The sequence below is a fragment of the Ostrinia nubilalis genome, chromosome 27 (assembly GCF_963855985.1).
Source record: "Ostrinia nubilalis chromosome 27, ilOstNubi1.1, whole genome shotgun sequence".
NCBI lineage: Eukaryota > Metazoa > Arthropoda > Insecta > Lepidoptera > Crambidae > Ostrinia > Ostrinia nubilalis.
In genome coordinates this window covers 8,091,688-8,110,330 of record NC_087114.1, presented here as the reverse complement: position 1 = coordinate 8,110,330, position 18,643 = coordinate 8,091,688, and the positions used below count along the sequence as shown (strand labels likewise).

The window sequence follows — 18,643 nt, the reverse complement described above, 5'->3', positions numbered from 1 at the left end:
CAATGTAAGTACGTACAAACACACCTATTATAAGTTTTTATTTATTTATAGAAACGAACAGCAATTCATAGGTAATAAAATATTTACAAGGATTTATTAGACTTATAGTTTTGTTAATTTTTTTTTTATCAAGTGGCAACCAAACTTTCTCTATGAGAAGTTTATTTCTACCAATGTTGAGTAGTATCTTACTAATTATTATAAACGCGAAAGTTTGTCCTTCACACAAAAACTACTGAACGGATTTTGATGAAACTTTATAGTATTATTGTTTATAACCTAGAATAACATATAGGCTATAATTTATGACGAACTATAAAGGTAAAGCCGCGGGCAAGAGCTAGTTTTAATATAATTTGTGCAATAAAACATGGGTGCTTTAGTTCTATTAGGTTCTATTGCTTTTCATGGCGATTTAGTATACCAAAGAAAACCTAATATCTCCGGATGGATAGGCCTATCAAGTAGGTTATTTTAACAACATAAAAAATTAAACATAATAATAATATGGAAAGTCTCAAAAACATCTGCCAACTTGACATATACTGCGCATTCAGAAATTCGTCTAATTTAAAGATCTGTTAATTCGGGTGAGAGCGAGACGGCTATAAATTAAAACGAGTTGGAAAGGGACGCGTATTAGAACTATGACACGTGTTAATAAGTATAGTGATGTTCACGTGACGATGATTTTAAGTGTCGATAAATCTTTGGGGAGGCCTATTGAGTAGAGCTCTGTGATTGGTTCGCGTGTCACCCTGTGCGTAGGGCATGCAATTCGGATATCCGGATATCCATATTATTCGGATATTCGCCACATTTATTATTCGAATAGCATCTATGTAATTATTCGGTCTTTTCGAACAAAACGAATACGCCTTTCCTATTAAAAAATTGTAAAAATATCTGACCGCAAACTTATTAATAAAACTTAAAACTATTAAAACTGGAGGCAAGAAGTTAGCGGTAAGGTTAGATGAATGGACAAGTGCGCGCAATCGCAGACATCCCTTCAAGTGCCAACCAATATTCGCGAAAAAGGTTAAAGTGCCAGGCATAATAATGGTTTCCAATGGTGCTAGTGTTATGGTGTAGTTATCTCCTGTGGTACTGAGATTTTTTGTTTGTAGTAAATCAGCAGGAGTCCAGTGACTCAGTTGCCCTCAGTGGGCATCCGGTTTCTCAACTGTCCTAAAATCTACTAAGGATACTCCTGACACTAGCTCTTTGCAGTCTGCTGAATAGGAAGCCTTCAATGGTCATGAGTTGTTGGACTGATGAGTTTGGATGAATTGAAAGTTTATCCTTGTAGCGGAGTGTGTGGCTCTTTATTTCCTCTCTGACTGAGGGCAATGGCAAGTCCTGATAGATGAGCCTGTTGCTGATATACCACGGCATTTGGTAAATCAAACGTACGGCTTTTGTCTAAAAGTGCTCGATTATGTCGAGATTGGAGTTGGCAGCTGTTCCCCACAGCTGTATCCCGTAGGTCCAGATAGGTTTAAGGATAGTTTTGTAGACCATCATTTTACTACTGGTGTTCAGCTGTGACTAGACTCCGATAAGCCACATCATGTTTTTTAGTTTGGCATCTAGGTGCTTCCTCTTTGTCCATATTATATGCTTTCTCCAGGTTAGCCTGCGGTCCAAGTGCAAGCCCAGATACCTAACGTCCTCAGCGGCTCAGACTGAGGTATTTGGATACCATTAAGTTTAACCGGTGTGGGCAGGAGGTTCTTCTGAGAGTGAAGGTTACATGAACATGCACAGATTTGAGTGAGAGTGAGGCCGTCACTGGATCGTCGTGTGTTGCCATTGTTACATTTTCGTCAGCAAAGGTTCCTGTGAATGTATTTGCAGTTGTTGGCAGGTCTGAGGTAAACAATAGGTATAGCACGGGCCCCAAGGCACTACCCTGGGGTATACCGGACGTTATGTTGCATAGGGCAGAACCAGAGTCTCCAGATCTGACTTCAAAGCATATGTCTTTCAAATACGACCTAAGTATTTCGTAGAACGGGCATGGGAGGTTCTGTTTCAGTTTTTACAAGAGCACTTTATGCCAGACCTTGTCGAAGGCTTGACTTATGTCCAAGAACGCAGCTGAGCAGTATCGTTTCTTTTCTAGTGCTTCAGAGACGATTTTTATGGTTCTGTGGACCAGTTCAGTTGTGGAGTGTCTTTCCCGGAAACCAAATTGGTGTTCAGGTATCAGATCACCGATGTGGGGCTTCATTCGTTTGAACAGTATTTTTTCGAATACCTTCGATAGCAGCGTTTTTTTTCAAGTATGATTGTATTAAGCAAATTGATCCTTATTAAAATGATTATAGACAAAAAAGTGTTTCTTTTAATTTACATTATATTGAAAATAGCAGTATTCGAAAAAATCGTTTTATTCGAAGTATTCGAATAGCATAAATTTTAGTATTCGAAATATTCGAATACCAATATCGAACGAATAATGCATGCCCTACCTGTGCGTCCACGCGCACTGTAAGACCTCATAGTAATGTTTGTGAATACGTTTCTTCTGCCATTAGAAATTACTGCAATGAGAAATATTGAGGCACCAGCCGATGAGCGAGCTATAGTATAATATTTGGGCCGTTTTAAATGTCCTTGAAAAGACTTACATAAATACATACTAACAAAAAACATGATTATTAGGCAGTCAAATTACATAATTTTCTTTTAAAACAGCATCATCCAACTAAGATGCCTGTTTACCTCGACACTTCTAACCCAAACTTATTATTTCTTTGTTCGTACAAAGTATGAACTATGACAGGGCGGGGGCGGGTTGCGCCCTTGGCCCACATCGCAATGCACCCCCACCCACCGACCTAGTATCTAAAGCGCTTGCAAGCGCTGCATTTGTGTTGTACAGCACTGGCCTATTTATGCCAAAAGCAGTAGATTTGAAGTAATACAGGGACGTGTTAAAGCGCTTTTTAAAGTCTATTTTTGCAGTGAATGAAATGACTACGTCATGTCTGTGAACAGGCGCTGCTTTCGGGGACTGGTCAATCCAAGTTATTCAAATTTATGTATCGTCACGAGTCATTTCTACTAGTACCTTAATATGTAAGTCTAGATATTAGCACGTCACTACCTTGTTTAATATACCACGCAATCTTGTATACCCATTCTTATGATACACCATACAAGAATGCATGGTAAATTCAGTGAACTGCTCCTGAATCGAATGTACCTACTACTACTATTTCTATTTATTTATATTAACCGGCAGACAGTGGTGACCAGCGTTGCCAGTTTTTTTTTTCGCCAAGTCGGGACTTTGGTACTTTTTGAGTGAAAATAGCGGGATTCTTCCGTCAGAAGCGGGACATAGTTTATTTGATTTAAAATTACGTTTACGTGACAATAGATAGAAAATGTATTTTAACAAAAAAATAATATTTGAAATCAGATTTACTCTATCGTTAAATTCGTCTTTAGAATAAAAAAGAAAAAAAAAAAAACAAAAATCGAAATTAAAAAATTATTATTCTTTAGAATAATATGGCGTTAAACAATAGTCTGGTGAAGTGAGTGTCTCTCTCCGAAAAGCGGGACCGAGCCTGTCCCGCGCGGGACATTTAAATTTGATTTGAAAATCGGGACGTCCCGCCAAAATCGGGACGTCTGGCAACGCTGGTGGTGACTGAGTTTGTTGCGGCGCTTCTTCTCAGCACTTGCCAAATGTTGGTCTCGAAGCGCTGGTAGGGTAAAAAGATTATGAGACATGTAGAGGCTCCTAAAGAGCATAATAATATGACGATTTGTAAGAACTATTTATTAGTCTAAACAAATAAAGAAATTTTGACTTTGACTTTGACTTTGATGACTTTTTTGACTAACCTTGATCAACCAATTAATCTAAGAAGGTTAGATGGTTCAAGTATAAAAATAACTCCCTGTATTATGCGGAAAGTGCTTTTTGTATGTTTGTTACAATTTTACGCCAAATTTTTTAATAATAAATTTTTCAATTCAAATAGTTTAATCAGTACATAGGCCTTTTCTAGGGCATTTATACACGTCCCAAATATAGCTTGCCCTACCACCACTTCGGGACTTCGGGACAACATTTCCTAGTCAATTGACATACTTTTTTGAGGTGTCAAAACGTGACTTCCTCTTCTTTTGTTTATAGCTAGGTTTGGGATATTATAAATGTCATCGATAAATTAAAATCAATTACTTGTTAATAATGACTCTATAGCCTTCTAGACCTTCATACAAAATCTATGGGAGAGTCGCATATTGATAGCACACAAAAAGTATGTCAATTGACTATTATCTATGGTGAATTGGTTACCACTTCCCTTTAATAGTGATATCAGTGCCCCGATCCTCTATTGATTAATCCTTTAAGAATCCGCCGGCCATGACATCTCTTCAGTTATTATCTCAAATTCAAATTCTTTAATAATAAGTACTAGGCCCTTTTCATGGCACTTATACGTCCCAATATAGCTTGCCCTACCACCACCGCTACAACATATTATCGGTAGTGCTGAGAAGTGGCAAAAGAAAAATTCCCAGAGCCGTAAAACCAAATAAAAAAACAAACATTGCCGCTGCATTTTCCACTCAGCGCACCGCTTAAACTGGACGGCGGCACGTAAAGCGCTGTAGCGCTGCGCAGTGCACCCGCGTTCTATTTTTAAAACCAGGGCGTTGGCAACAGAAACGCGATACTCTTTATGGATATGCCCAAATAGCGCTTTAAACTATGCATTTTCTCTTTTTCGTTAATGGCGGGAAAGTCGATTCGGCCAGGCAGGTGATAATTTGTTTTAGAATTAATTTGTGATTTTAGAATATTGCCATCTGGCGGATTTTTCAATCGCGAAAACCTTCATTGACATACCGCACACTTAAATAGAGAGTAGCACAACTCAAAATTCTTACTTTTATACGAACTCAGAACTGTAAGTAAATTGACTTAGTTTTTGATGCAGATTGCGATAGTCAGAATTGTGTTACCTTGAGTCTTAGTCCAGTCATTTGGTAGTTTTATCCTGAAAAGTATTCTGGGAGTTTTGGAAATTGGTATTTGTATAGATTTTGATGTGCTCTTTCCGAATTTCAACTTTGCGACCTCGTACGGTTGCCGCTCGCGCCGCCATTTTGAAACAATGAAAAGTAGTGGAATTGACCCTTTTTGTTTGATCAAATAAAACACAGAACCGACGGCTGATGGGGCAGCAAAGTTCTGAAATGGTGGCCGCGTACCGGAAAACGCAGCGTGTGACGTCTACCCACAAGGTGGACCGACGACATCATAAAGGTAGCAGGGAAGCGCTGGACGCAGGCCGCTACCAATCGATCAACATGGAAAGCATTGGGGGAGGCCATGTTCAGCAGTGGACGTCCTATGGCTGAAATGATGATCATCATCATCATCAACAGCCCTTTACAGTCCACTGCTAGACTATGAGCTTCCTCCACTATAGTGGAGGGTTTTGCCATAATCTTCACGCTTGGCAGGCGGGTTGGAGATCGCAGTTTAAAAGATTGATGTTTGAAGACCGTGTGGTGACGGCAGAGTAGAATACATTTGTCACCAACCCCTACTCTTCCCACGGGTGTGTCGTAAGAGGCGACTTAGGGACTACACATCAAATAGAGAACGGGCAGCAGCGCTCTCTGAAATGATGATGATGATCATGAAATAAAACACTGTCAACTTCCCCATTATTAAATTGGTGTTTTCTCTCCTCCACAGATGCACAGCTGCTCCCCGCTGCCGGCGGCGGGCGCGTCGGGCCCGCGGCTGCTGCTGCAGCTGGGCCGGCTGATCGTGCGCGCGCGCTCGCCCGCCGCGCGCCGCCCGCGCCCGCTGCACGCCAAGCGCCAGGCCAGGGAGCCCAGCGCGCAGGTACTTAGTTCGTTCAATCCTTCATCATTTATTCGTTCATCATTCATTCAATCTTTCATCAACATTCGTTCGTCATTCATTCATTGACTCGTCATTCATTCATTCGTCTATCATTCATTCAACGTTCATCATTCATTCATTCACTCTTCCCTGCCGCGCTCCGTCCGCTCCCGCTGCACTCAGAACCCAGCGTGCAGGTATGTACTTCATCATTTCAGCCATAGGCCTCCCCCGATGATTTCCAAATCGCCCGGTTGGTAGCTGTCTATACCCAGCGTCTGCCTGCTACCTTTATGAGGTCTTTATCCACCTTTTGTGTCACCTTGCCTAGCGAGAGAACCCAGTGCGTAGGTAACGAGACTATACTCACCTCTCGTTCCCAAAGATGCAACTCATCCAGGACCTATCGTGTAATCGCCAGTAAAAACCCCATCAATGAAGGCGCAGGTAAGCCTGCTCAAAGACCCGAGGTCGTTAATCATTGCACCATGAGTGATATGGCCCGCTGGCTCGCAGCAGCCACTGCTCGCGCGCCTCAGCCGCACAGCTGCTCCCCGCTGCCGGCGGCGGGCGCGTCGGGCCCGCGGCTGCTGCTGCAGCTGGGCCGGCTGATCGTGCGCGCGCGCTCGCCCGCCGCGCGCCGCCCGCGCCCGCTGCACGCCAAGCGCTAGGCCAGGGAGCCCAGCGCGCAGGTACATAGTTCGTTCAATCGTTCATCATTCATTCACTCACTCCTCCCCGCAGCGCGCTGTTGAACTTGCTATACGCCAAGCGCTGTGTTTAGTAGGATAACAGTTCATTCAATCATTCATCATTCATTCACTTCTCCCGCCGCGTGCTGCCTAAACTCGCTATACGCCAAGCGCTGTGTTTAGTAAGGTAATAGTTCATTCAATCGTTCATCATTCGTTCATTCGTTCTTACCCGCTGCGCGCCGCCTGCGCTCTGAACCCAGAACCCAGCGAGCAGGTATGTACTTCAGCATCATTATCATTTTAGCCATAGGATGTCCACTTCTGAACTAAGCATCCTCTAATGATTTCCAAATCCAGCAATTTCCTACCTTTATGAGGACGTCGATCCACCTTTTGGATCACCTTGCCAAGCGAGAGAACCCAGCGCGCAACTGCTGTGTAGCAAGGATTTACCCTTGACCGCTAGTAAACACCCCACCAACGAAGGTTCAGGTAAGCCTGCTTAAAGACCCGAGGTCTTTATAATATGTGATATGGACCGCTAGGCCGGCTAGCAGCCACTGCTCGCGCGCGCCTCAGACGCACAGCTGCTCCCCGCTGCCGGCGGCGGGCGCGTCGGGCCCGCGGCTGCTGCTGCAGCTGGGCCGGCTGATCGTGCGCGCGCGCTCGCCCGCCGCGCGCCGCCCGCGCCCGCTGCACGCCAAGAGCCAGGCCAGGGAGCCCAGCGTGCAGGTACATAGTTTATCATTCATTCATATTATTATGTTCGTTCAATCGTTCATCATTCATTCATTCGTTCACCTTTCATTCTTTATCTTCGTCCATTATTTATTCATACATTCATTCTTTCATCATTCATTCATTCATCATTCGTTCATCATTCGTTCATTCACTCTTCCCCGCCGCGTGCCGCACGTGCCCACTGCGCTCAAAGCCCAGCGCGTAGATAAAGCTACACTCGGTATTTTAAGGTCCCACGCCAATTGGGCATGGAATGGACGCCCGCTGCGTCATCATCATCATTTCAGCCACAGGATGTCTACTGCTGAACATGGTCTCCCCCAATGATTTCCATAGTGACCAGTTGGTAGTGGCCTGCATCCAGCGCCTTCCTGAGGTTTCTAGCCCACATTTTGGGTCACCTTGTCTAGCGAGACAACCTAGCGCACAGGTAATGGAACTGTTCCCCCACCTCTCGTTCCCATCTCTAGGATCTATGGTTTGATCGCCAGTAAAAACCCCATCAATGAAGGCTCAGGTAAGCCTGCTCAAAGACCCGAGGTCGTTAATCTATTCGCACCACGAGTGATATGTCCCGCTGGGCCGGCTAGCAGCCACTGCTCGCGCGCCTCAGATGCACAGCTGCTCCCCGCTGCCGGCGGCGGGCGCGTCGGGCCCGCGGCTGCTGCTGCAGCTGGGCCGGCTGATCGTGCGCGCGCGCTCGCCCGCTGCACGCCAAGCGCCAGGCCAGGGAGCCCAGCGCGCAGGTATGTAGTTCGTTCAATGGTTCACCATTCATACGTTCACCATTCATTCTTTCCTTCGTCCATCATTCATTCAAACATTATTTCTTTCATCATTCATTCATTCATCATTCGTTCATCATTCATTCGTTCATTTGTTCACATTCATTCATACGTTCATTCATTCATCATTCGTTCATCACTCGTTCATCATTCATTCAACGCTCATCATTCATTCATTCACTCTACCCCGCCGCGCGCCGCACGTGCCCACTGCACTCAAAGCCCAGCGCGCAGGGAAGACTACACTCGGGATTTTAAGGTCCCACGCCAATTGGGCATGGAATGGACGCCCGCTGCGTCATCATCATCATTTCAGCCACAGGACGTCCACTGCTGAACATGGCCTCCCCCAATGATTTCCATAGTGACCAGTAGGTAGTGGCCTGCATCCAGCGCCTTACTGATACCTTTATGAGGTCTTCGGTCCACCTTTTGGGTCAACTTGCATAGCGAGAGAACCCAGCACGCAGGCAACGGGACTATTCCGACCTCTCGTCCCCATCGCTGCAACTCTTGTGTAGCCAGGATCTACAGCTTGAATATCAGTAAAACCCCACCAATGAAGGCAGCGCGTAGGTAAGCCTGCTTAAAGACCCGAGGTCTTTAGTCGATTGGCATCATGACCATGAATGATGATGATGTTCGGTTAATCGCACGCTTCCCGTCGACCTTCGCCTGGGTAGTTCAGAAGCTACATAAAAATTTTAAAAAATCTAGTTGTACCCGTTTGCTATACCAAGGCTTTATTATTAAAGGCGAGGCAACTTGTTATCGTTACTTTCTGATTATAAGACCAGAAATATTTCTTAATGTATTTCTGTTAAGTATTTAAGGTGATCAATAGGATGTAGTAGAGATGTTGACTTCTTCTCAGCACAACAGAAGTGGTTCCACCATTTATAGAAGGGCAAGCTATAAAAAACTTGAATCACATTTTGGTTGCTGATCCAACCTTACTTTCTTTCCCCAGAAACCACTATATCATGAACTGTACTCACCACAGCTATCCTTTCATTTCAGGTCCAGCAAACCCAGCCAAAACTAGAGACTGAGGAGCCGAAGCTAGGTGGCGTGGAGGCCCAGCTCGACAACCACGTGCAGGCGTTGTGGAACGATCAGATCCCCATCTGCATTGAAGTAAGTTGACGTAGAAGTTGTAGAAGTCATAGAAGTCATAGAAGTTGTAGAAGTTATAGAAGCTATAGAAGTCGTAGAAGTTATAGAAGTCGTAGAAGTTATAGAAGTCGCAGAAGTCAAGTCAAAAGTAATGCTAGTCGTAAAAGTTATTTGTTTTTCTGCAAATAGGCAAATTTCTGCTTGTAGCCTTGTGGTTCCAGTTAGAACCAGCTCTTCGAGTGGCTATCGTAAGAGGCGCTGCGTAAGTGGTGACTAAGGGAATTTCTTCTTTGCAGTTGCAGCTGATAAGAGGCTACAGTATCAATACAACTTCTTCCTATGAATGTCGTAATAGGCGATTAAAAGAGAAATATACAAACATCAGCCCTAGCTAAGTGGCAAAACGTGACAGATGTAATTTCGAAAGGCCTTCGCTCCAGCGATTTTCGAAGTGCCACTTGCTTTTCTGAGCACCAAGGCATCCGTAGCCCTTTTGGCCAGCGTGGCGAGTGTAGGCTAAATGCTCAGTTTGCTGATAAAGTACAAAGGCGTGCTCCTGCATTGGAGACTAAAATGACCTGATGATCGTGACTGTATATTTACAACTGTCTTCAGTCTTCTGGCGTTGAACTTCTGGCCAGCATGGGAGGGTAGTCCAAATCCTCTATAACCTGATAGAAATTCCTTGATTTCTATGTTTATAACATACTGGTTTTACCCAAAATTGTGCAAATAGCTATGCTGAGTAGGCTGACAATAGTGACTGTTTCTTTCGCTGCTTCTTCTCAGCACTGACCCATTTACTGTCCCGAAACAGTGGTACGGTTAAAACTGGGACATGTAAAAGTGCTTTTTAAAAGCCTACTTGCAAAAATAAAATGAGATTTTATATGAATTTGATTTTTTCCAGGTACTGCTAGCTCCCGACTGCCCGGACTGTCTAGCGTCGATCAGCAAGCCGGAAGGGGAGAGCACGTTCGACAAACAGCACACACAGCAACGGGCCATGCTGCTGGAAAGGTGGACCATACAAGCGCTGCCGAACAAGTGAGTGTGAGAAAACTAGATTAATGCCCGTTTTCACCATCAATCCCTAATTTTTAAGTGACCCCTGTGAAAACAAAATTCTTGTTATGTGTTACCATTGGGGTTGTGCCTCACACAGGACCTCCTTGAGGTCTAGGAGGGCGCTTAAGAGTTATAGGGATTATTTATTTACTTATCTATATTTATATCTACATATATAAATAAAAATGAATTGCTGTTTGTTAGTCTGATTAAAACTCGAGAACGGCTGGACCGATTGAGCTGATTTTGGTTTTAAAATGTTTGTCGTAGTCCAGGGTAGGTCTTAACGGTGAGCAAATAAGGAAAAATTGCGATGGCTTATTTATTGCCTTTAAGGCGGAACAGAGTTCGCCGGGTCAGCTAGTTAGTAATAAAACACACCGGTTTTAAAGACGTCAAAAAACATAATCAAAGACAAAAGATATAAGACAATAGAAAAGAGTAAATTATTAGAAAAAAGGATGTGCGTTCTGCACAGGGGTTATGTACTTAAAAATTAGGGACTGATGGTCATAACGGGCATAAAACCGTATCTAGACCAGGAGTTCCCTACTTATTTCGTCGCTTGCCTCTCTAACTGACGTAACTGACATTTTGCAAAATTTTCAGGTGATTAGACAGATCGATTCGTCTTCCGAAATTGATTAAGATGGTGTAGATAACTCAGTTTCGAAAAAAATGTCAGATACGTCAGTTAGAGAGGCAAGCGACGATTTGAAACGCGTCCCCTTACGACCATAAAGCGCCTCCCTTGGGGGGTGCGCCCTCCACTTTGGGAACCCCTGGCCTAGCGTCCAATATCAAACCAGAGAGAGCGCTTGTTACCAATCAGTCACACCAAAACCCAAAACGTACTTCTAATACAGGTTTTTATAAACTTAAAAGAAGTTGTACCAAACCCTGTAATGATAAAACTTGTAACTTCAATAAAGGAATTATTTATTTATTTAAAACGTGTTACACTGTTACTTGTTGGGAAAAAAATTCCTATCAAGTCGCACTGTTATTCGTTAGGACATTAGTTTAGTAGACAATATTTTGGTACTAATCATTTGTTTATGAAATCATTGATGACTATTTTTTTTAATTTGTAGTTTAGATAAGATACAGACACGTAATCTTGTCACGTCACTGTACACGTTAAAAACACACAGCGTCACATACTAGTGGTATTATGGGCACGTGTTATGTGATGTCACGCTCAGTCACTGCCATAGTGCCATATCATGTTTCAACGCTTCTTTTTTTTTTTCATTTTAGTAGGTACTTGTTTTAAGAATGTAAGAAAAGAAATGCTTTTTTATTTGTTTTAGAGTATGTGAGATTATTAGATCTTAGCATGTACCATGTAAGGGCACTGCTACTATGTTATTATTTAAAGTATTTATTGCAGTAAAATTCACGTTTTAACGCTTTATCTACGAGGAGACTTGCCATATGTTTGTCTCGAAGCGCTGGTAGGGCCCAAAAGATAAGGAGACATGTAAAGTGCCCCATAAGGGCTACCTTTTCTTTTTTTATTATTTTCTATTGACGTTCATAAGTGCCACTTGTGGTCTAAACTGAATAAATATTTTTTGATTTTGATTTTGATTTTAGACTTATGCCCGTTTTCACCATCAATCCCTAATTTTTAAGTGACCCCTGTGGTAACAATTAACAGGAATTTTGTGGTCAGGAGTAACTTAAAAATTAGGGATTGATGGTGAAAACGGGCATTACTGTTGTATTGCGATATATAATTATATCGGATATTAGCCATTTTTCAAACATTGATTTATAAATCTCGTCTCATCCTATTTCCAGACCCCACGACGGACCAGCGTTCATCACATCACAATGGCTGCTGAACGCGGTCCGCTCACAACTCCACTTTTCGCAGCTGTCCGCGTGGCTCGCGCGCCTCCAGAAGACAGAGGAGGACCCCAGCGAGCGCAGGTAGGATGATAGCCCACTGTTGGGCAATAGGCACTTACACTAGTCCCAACAATACGACTTGTAGCTATCCGCGTGGCTCGCGCGCCTCCAGAAGACAGAGGAGGACCCCAGCGAGCGCAGGTAGGATGATAGCCCACTGTTGGGCAATAGGCACTTACACTAGTCCCAACAATACGACTTGTAGCTATCCGCGTGGCTCGCGCGCCTCCAGAAGACAGAGGAGGACCCCAGCGAGCGCAGGTAGGATGATAGCCCACTGTTGGGCAATAGGCACTTACACCAGTCCCAACAATACGACTTGTAGCTATCCGCGTGGCTCGCGCGCCTCCAGAAGACAGAGGAGGACCCCAGCGAGCGCAGGTAGGATGCTAGCCCACTGTTGGGCAATGGGATTTATATTAATCACAATTATAACTAGTGTCCGCGTGCCTCGCGCGCCTTCAGAAGACAAAGGAGAACTCTAGCGAGCGCAGGTAGGATGATAGCCCACTGTTGGGCAATAGGCACCACCAACAGTCCCAGCTATAATAGTTATGTCAGTTGTTCGCGTGGTGTTAACGCGTGACAGGTGGTCGCCACAAGCTCAGTCTAGTTTTAGTGAGTAGGCCCTGCCCATTTGGCAGGGAGAGCCTCACATAACCGACTGGTTCCCCCGGGCCAGTGTGGGTATACGATTTCATGCATTTCCTGACGAAAAAAAAGGCCACTGTTGGCACATTCACCAACATCAATCTGTCGGGTGACTGCTGTCATTGTCACCACATTTCATATTATAAGGATTTCCACAATGACCGGTCTTGCGATGCCAGATCCAAGTGCTTCCTGCGATTTTCACCAGATCGTGGCAGACCTGCCCATACTACGTTTTGCGCTGCTCACATCACCTTATTTAAGTACACAGGAAACATTATTTCTTATTGATTATCAGATTTTTTTCAACAATTTCCTTTCTCTTTTTCCAGACGAAAGCTAAGCCGCGAATCGTGCAACTACAAGAAAGTCGAGGCTAACTGTGACGAGGAGGAGTTGGCCGATGAGAAACGCCAACTGAACATCGTCTACTCCATCAAGATCCCTGGCGAGAGTTACAAAATGGCGGAGTTCTCCAAACCACCAACAGACCACAACTTCCCCATCTCAGACATAGGGGATAACGTGTACCTCAAAGTGGTTCTGGAGAGTCTCCCACGAATAGATGATATTCCCACAGTCAAATGTACCTGCCACAGGAAAGAGCCCGTCGGTCCCGAGGATCTTACGGGGAAGTTAAATGATCTCACATTAGGTCCTAGGTGTTCCAAGTTTCCGTCCGATCACGCCGTCAACTCCAACATCGGCACTACCTCCCGAAGGCTGTCAATCGTCTCCAATCCAGGTTCGACAGAGTTCCTCATATCCTCAGACGAAAAGGAGAAGAAGGATTTGGTCGATGATCGAATGCACACTCCATGCAGCGAGAACGGGAAACACAAATGCAGCTGCGACGACGAATCGGACGGCAAAGACAATCATAGATCTTCCACTAGTTTAAGTCAGGAGCCGAAGAAACTGGACGAGCGGCGGCTGAAGGAGATAGCTAAATACAAAAGGCGTTTGCGGAAAGAGAGCAAGATGAAAAAGCTCTCCGACAGTACGTCTTCGGAGGGCGATAGTCAGCAAAAAGTTAAGGAAACACACACCTCGATTCCGATTCTGCAGGCGGCGAGATTCGACCGGCTCCGAGCGATCGGATGCTACAGAAACCAAACGTATTTGACATTGCCTGCCAGTCGGATCGAGACCAAATCCCCTTTCGTTGAAGCAGTGAGCATACCACCGCCGGAATTCAAAAAGACCAGCACAGTTGGGACCCAAACTGAGGATTTCTCTTGCCAGTGCGGTCTTCCTTTACAAGTGGCTTGCTCCAACTGTACCCAGAGTCGTTTAGTCCGCTCTGGTGGTTCGTACGATCTCGCTGCTATCTCCGAGCCGAATGGCGCCCGCCGAAAATGCGAGGACGAGGGCAACCCCCTCAAAAAGCACAAATGTGATATAAATAGCAGTAATTCTACGTGTGATATAAAATTAAATGATATAGTAGTTGATAGTTCTATAGTTAGTGATGACGTGGTTAAACGACCGAAACTCCGTCGGTTCTTCCCGATCGTGGGCCGGCTGGAGAAGATAGTTTCCGATAGGTTCTCTCAGAATGCTGAAAGGGATATGGAGGAGTTGCATTTGAAGACTGATGATACAGTGTTTTCTCAGCCTCAGCGGCCGGAATCTAAGCGCCAGAAGACGTTTTCGATCAGCGAAGACGATTATGTGTTGTACGAAAAGTGTGACTATGGGACGATTGATAAGTGCGAGGAGTTGTCTTCGCCGAAAGACGAGAGCGGGTTCAAATTCCCTGATCCGAAAAGGAATCAGGACGCGTTGATTCCTTCTCCGAGTGAGATGGACCGGTTCCGGTGGCGTTTCGATTCGGCTGCGTCCATGGTGTTTCACACGAAAACTGGGCTCCCTTTGACATCGAGTCCAGCGCCTTTGAGGCGAGGGAACAATTGCTTCGATTTTGACGACTCGATCAACGGAATTTCCGGTATTAAAAGGTCAGTTCTTTTCTATAGTCTGGTATGTGAGCACGTAGAATTTTGTCCAATGACCCCAAGCTACCCATCCTTATCGCTCGCGCGTAATTATGTTGCTGTCGCGCTTGCACACTCACTGCTGCCGCCCGTTGCACAGTCGCGACAGAAATATAATTACGCGCGAGCGATAAGGATGGGTAGCTTGGGGTCATTGGACAAAATTCTACGTGCTCACAGACCGGGCCTTAGGCGTTCAAATGGTACCAATGTTGATGGCAAGTGGAGATGCATACGTTTGATAAGTGCTTGTCGCGAGAGGGTCGATTTTTGTGATGACCAGTGTAGAATGATACACATTGACAATATAAAGTTTAAAATATTTGCCTCATTCCTTCCAGCGCGTTATTCCACCCGATCTCGCCGCCGTCCCCCCTCCCCGCGTCCCCCGCGTCCCCCGCGCCGCGGTCGCCGCCGCCCGCGCCGCCGCCCCGGAGGAAGGAGGAGCCGCCCAAGCTGAGGATCGGCCCGAGCACTGGGCTGTTGGGTGAGTGGATTTTAAAGTATAAGTATTTTACTTGCCAACAAAAAAAATTACAGTCTGTTAATCTAGCGGCTGCTGCACTAAGCTGTACTTGTGTGTTTTATTGGGCTATCAACATGAGATACAGTATTAAACACAATTAAAAAAAAACAAACCAAAGGTCTCTAGCTAACTGCTCCCACACAAACGATAACCATGCATGCTGTATGCATATATTATAATGTAAGCAACCCGTGAACTTTACACAATACAATAACATAATATAGTAATTACAACTTTGAATTTAAACACAGTAATAAAAAATAAAATAAAATATAAGAGGCTTCCTAGATGCATGCCACCAGGGGCACGTCACCCGTCTTAATTGTTTTTAAGAAACCAGCCAGGCTTTGAAAATATATATCAAGTTCTGGCAACTTCTTGCTGAGATCATTGTACAAACGAGATTCAAGAACAATTAACAATTTTAACAGACTAGAATAATCAGCACGATGATTTTGTTATCAGTATCCAAATTTTTAGGAGCGACTCAGAATCAATAACTTAATTGATTTACGTAAAGAAAACATTTCTTTTCTATTTAATTATTTTTACCCGCTGCGCGCGCTTTCAGAATTGCCTCACGTGGATAATTCGCTTCGTTCATTGAAAAATACGTACACACAGTTTACTACAAAGCTTAATAGACATAATGGTACGCGAAAATAAACCTTAAGCTTTCAAAATTAAGATATGAGCGTTAGGGATCGTTTTATTGTCGATTCAAGTACTCTTACGTTATCTCTAATTAAAGAAATAGGAAGTTGTTTTTCTTTGAATTATTTATTTTTAATACAATGCTAAGAGTTTTCTCGTTTCCATTTTTCAGGCAGCTTCGAGGAATCCGCCCTAAAAGGCCGCCTAGAGCCGGTAGCCACTGTCGCAGGCTTCACGGCTGAGTTGGGCGCTTCCGGCGCCTTCTGCCCGCCGCACCGCCGACTTCCGGTCACCGTGTTCTTCTATGCTCCAGGAGGCACCAATGCGCCTTATATGGTACGTATATAGATCGTTTCATCATACAAACACACACACTGAAAGAGAAAGAGAGAGAGACACGCACACACACACACACACACACACACACACACACACACACACACACACACACACACACACACGCACACGCGCACACACACACACACACACACACACACACGCACACGCACACGTACGCACACACAGTAAAACAGACAGACGCACTCACAGACTCACACACAGACAGACACATAGACAGACACACACACAGAGATCTACAGGGTGTTTGGTAAATGGGTATATGAGCCGACACTAGCCCATGTTAACATGGGCATATAAATGGTATGGTGAAGTCAGAAAATTGATATCTTAATTTTAACTATTTTAATTTTTATACAAATCGGAATTTATAAAATTTATTTTGTATGAAAATTTAAAAAAATAAAATGATGATATCAAATTTCTGACTTCACTATATCATTTATATGCCCATGTTAACATGGGCTAGTGTCGGCTCATATACCCATTTACCAAACACCCTGTATATTTATTGATTGTTGTGTTCCTAAGAATTTACATAATTTTCCTTATTATTATATTTTGACCTTTCTTTCCAGGGCCACATAAACCTGGGTCCCCACGGGTACCGGGTCGCCCGTTCCGGCACCATCCAGGTGTCCCTCTTCAACCCTCACGGGACACTGGTCAAGATGTTTGTAGTGCTGTACGACTTGACAGCGATGCCTCCCGCCGCGCGAACGTTCCTGCGACAGCGAACGCTGTACATGCCTGCCGGCGCTGACCCGCCTGCTAGATACGCGCATAAATGGCTGCGGTACCTTATACACCTGAGGTGAGTGTGTTACAGTACCTTATACACCTGAGGTGAGTGTGTTACAGTACCTTATACACCTGAGGTGAGTGTGTTACAGTACAGTACAATATACATGTGGTTCGGTACCTTATACACTTGAGGTAAGGTTAATGTACCTTATACATGACGTTCTGTACCTTATACATGTCGTTCAGTACCTTTTACATGTCGTTCAGTACCTTTTACATGTCGTTCAGTACTTTTACATGTCGTTCAATACCTTATACTATAGGTATTATACATGTCGTTCAGTATCTTATAGGGTACCGTATAAAAGTGATTTGTTACGGTACATTATGTCTGAGATGAGCTTATTACGGTACCTTCGTTCGTTCGTTTCAGCCAAATGACGTCCACTGCTGGACAAAGGCCTCCCCAAGGTTTTCCACAATAAACGGTCCTGCGCTGCCCGCATCCAGGCTCTTCTCGCGACCTTTACCAGATCGTCGGTCCACCTAGTGGGATGCCTGTCCGCACTACGTCTTCCGGCTTGTGGTCAACAACACTTATGTTGCAGTCTACCCATATTATACCAGATTCATATTATAACTTAAAATTTTTTCTTCCACAGATTCATGACGTCGAAATCCGGCAAACTGTACCTCCACACAGACATACGAATCATAGTGTCAAGGAAAGCGGATCTGGACACAGCGACCGCTCACTCGCTGTTCCGGCCCATAGCGAATGGCGACAGCGAGAAGAACAGCGAAGAGAAAGACTCAAACAGCGGGAGCGATCAGAAAAGATCTCCGAACCGCGTTTTCGGCGGTTCAAGCGAATTTGATTCCGAAGTGAAGGGCATGAGGGAGATTGGGTACGAAAACCAAAATGGCGTCTCGTACGAGCTAAGGAGTTTTACGTACGCTCCAGAAAACCCTAAGTATTCGCCGCGATAGGCTGTTATGTGTATCCATGAGAAAATATATTTTTGGTTTTATATATTTGGCTGTTTTATTTTATACTGCTGCCTTTCCTGTAGCCTTTCACGTAACAAAACTTCAACGACAACAAAACACTGAGTTGCGATCCTATCGAGTAATCGTTCTATCAATATGACCCTTATGAATACGGATTTAGAACTGTTTTTCAATGGGACCACGTAACAAAACTTCAATGACAACAAATTGTGAGTTGCGATCCTATCGAGTATTCGTTCTGTCAAAATGACCCTTGTGAATACGGATTTAGAACAGTGGGTCTAGACAAAGTGCAAATTATAATCGCAAACCAGTCGAAAAGTGGTCGAAAAGCCCCTTTTTTGTATGGAGTTTTGACGGATTCGATTTTCGATTCGATCAAAAAGTGCGTTTTGTCTAGGGGGGCTGTTTTTCAATGGGACGACTTCTGAACGTCAGCGAGAAAATACGTGACTGACTGTCAAACAAAATACGTGAATTAGGCCAAAGAG

The 18,643-nt window shown here is 44.2% G+C and overlaps 1 protein-coding gene across 1 annotated transcript; it reads left to right on the top strand.

Annotated features, from left to right (window-relative positions):
• Nucleotides 1-6,378: 6,378 nt before the first annotated feature.
• LOC135084813 (atos homolog protein A) lies at nucleotides 6,379-18,176 on the top strand. Its single transcript, XM_063979553.1, has 10 exons — nucleotides 6,379-6,554; nucleotides 7,131-7,317; nucleotides 9,132-9,248; nucleotides 10,138-10,274; nucleotides 12,102-12,233; nucleotides 13,196-14,824; nucleotides 15,202-15,347; nucleotides 16,213-16,376; nucleotides 16,976-17,211; nucleotides 17,804-18,176. Exons 1-10 carry the CDS (start codon nucleotides 6,379-6,381, stop codon nucleotides 18,129-18,131), a joined length of 3,252 nt encoding a protein of 1,083 aa, XP_063835623.1. The 3' UTR covers nucleotides 18,132-18,176.
• The last annotated feature ends 467 nt before the right edge of the window (nucleotides 18,177-18,643 follow it).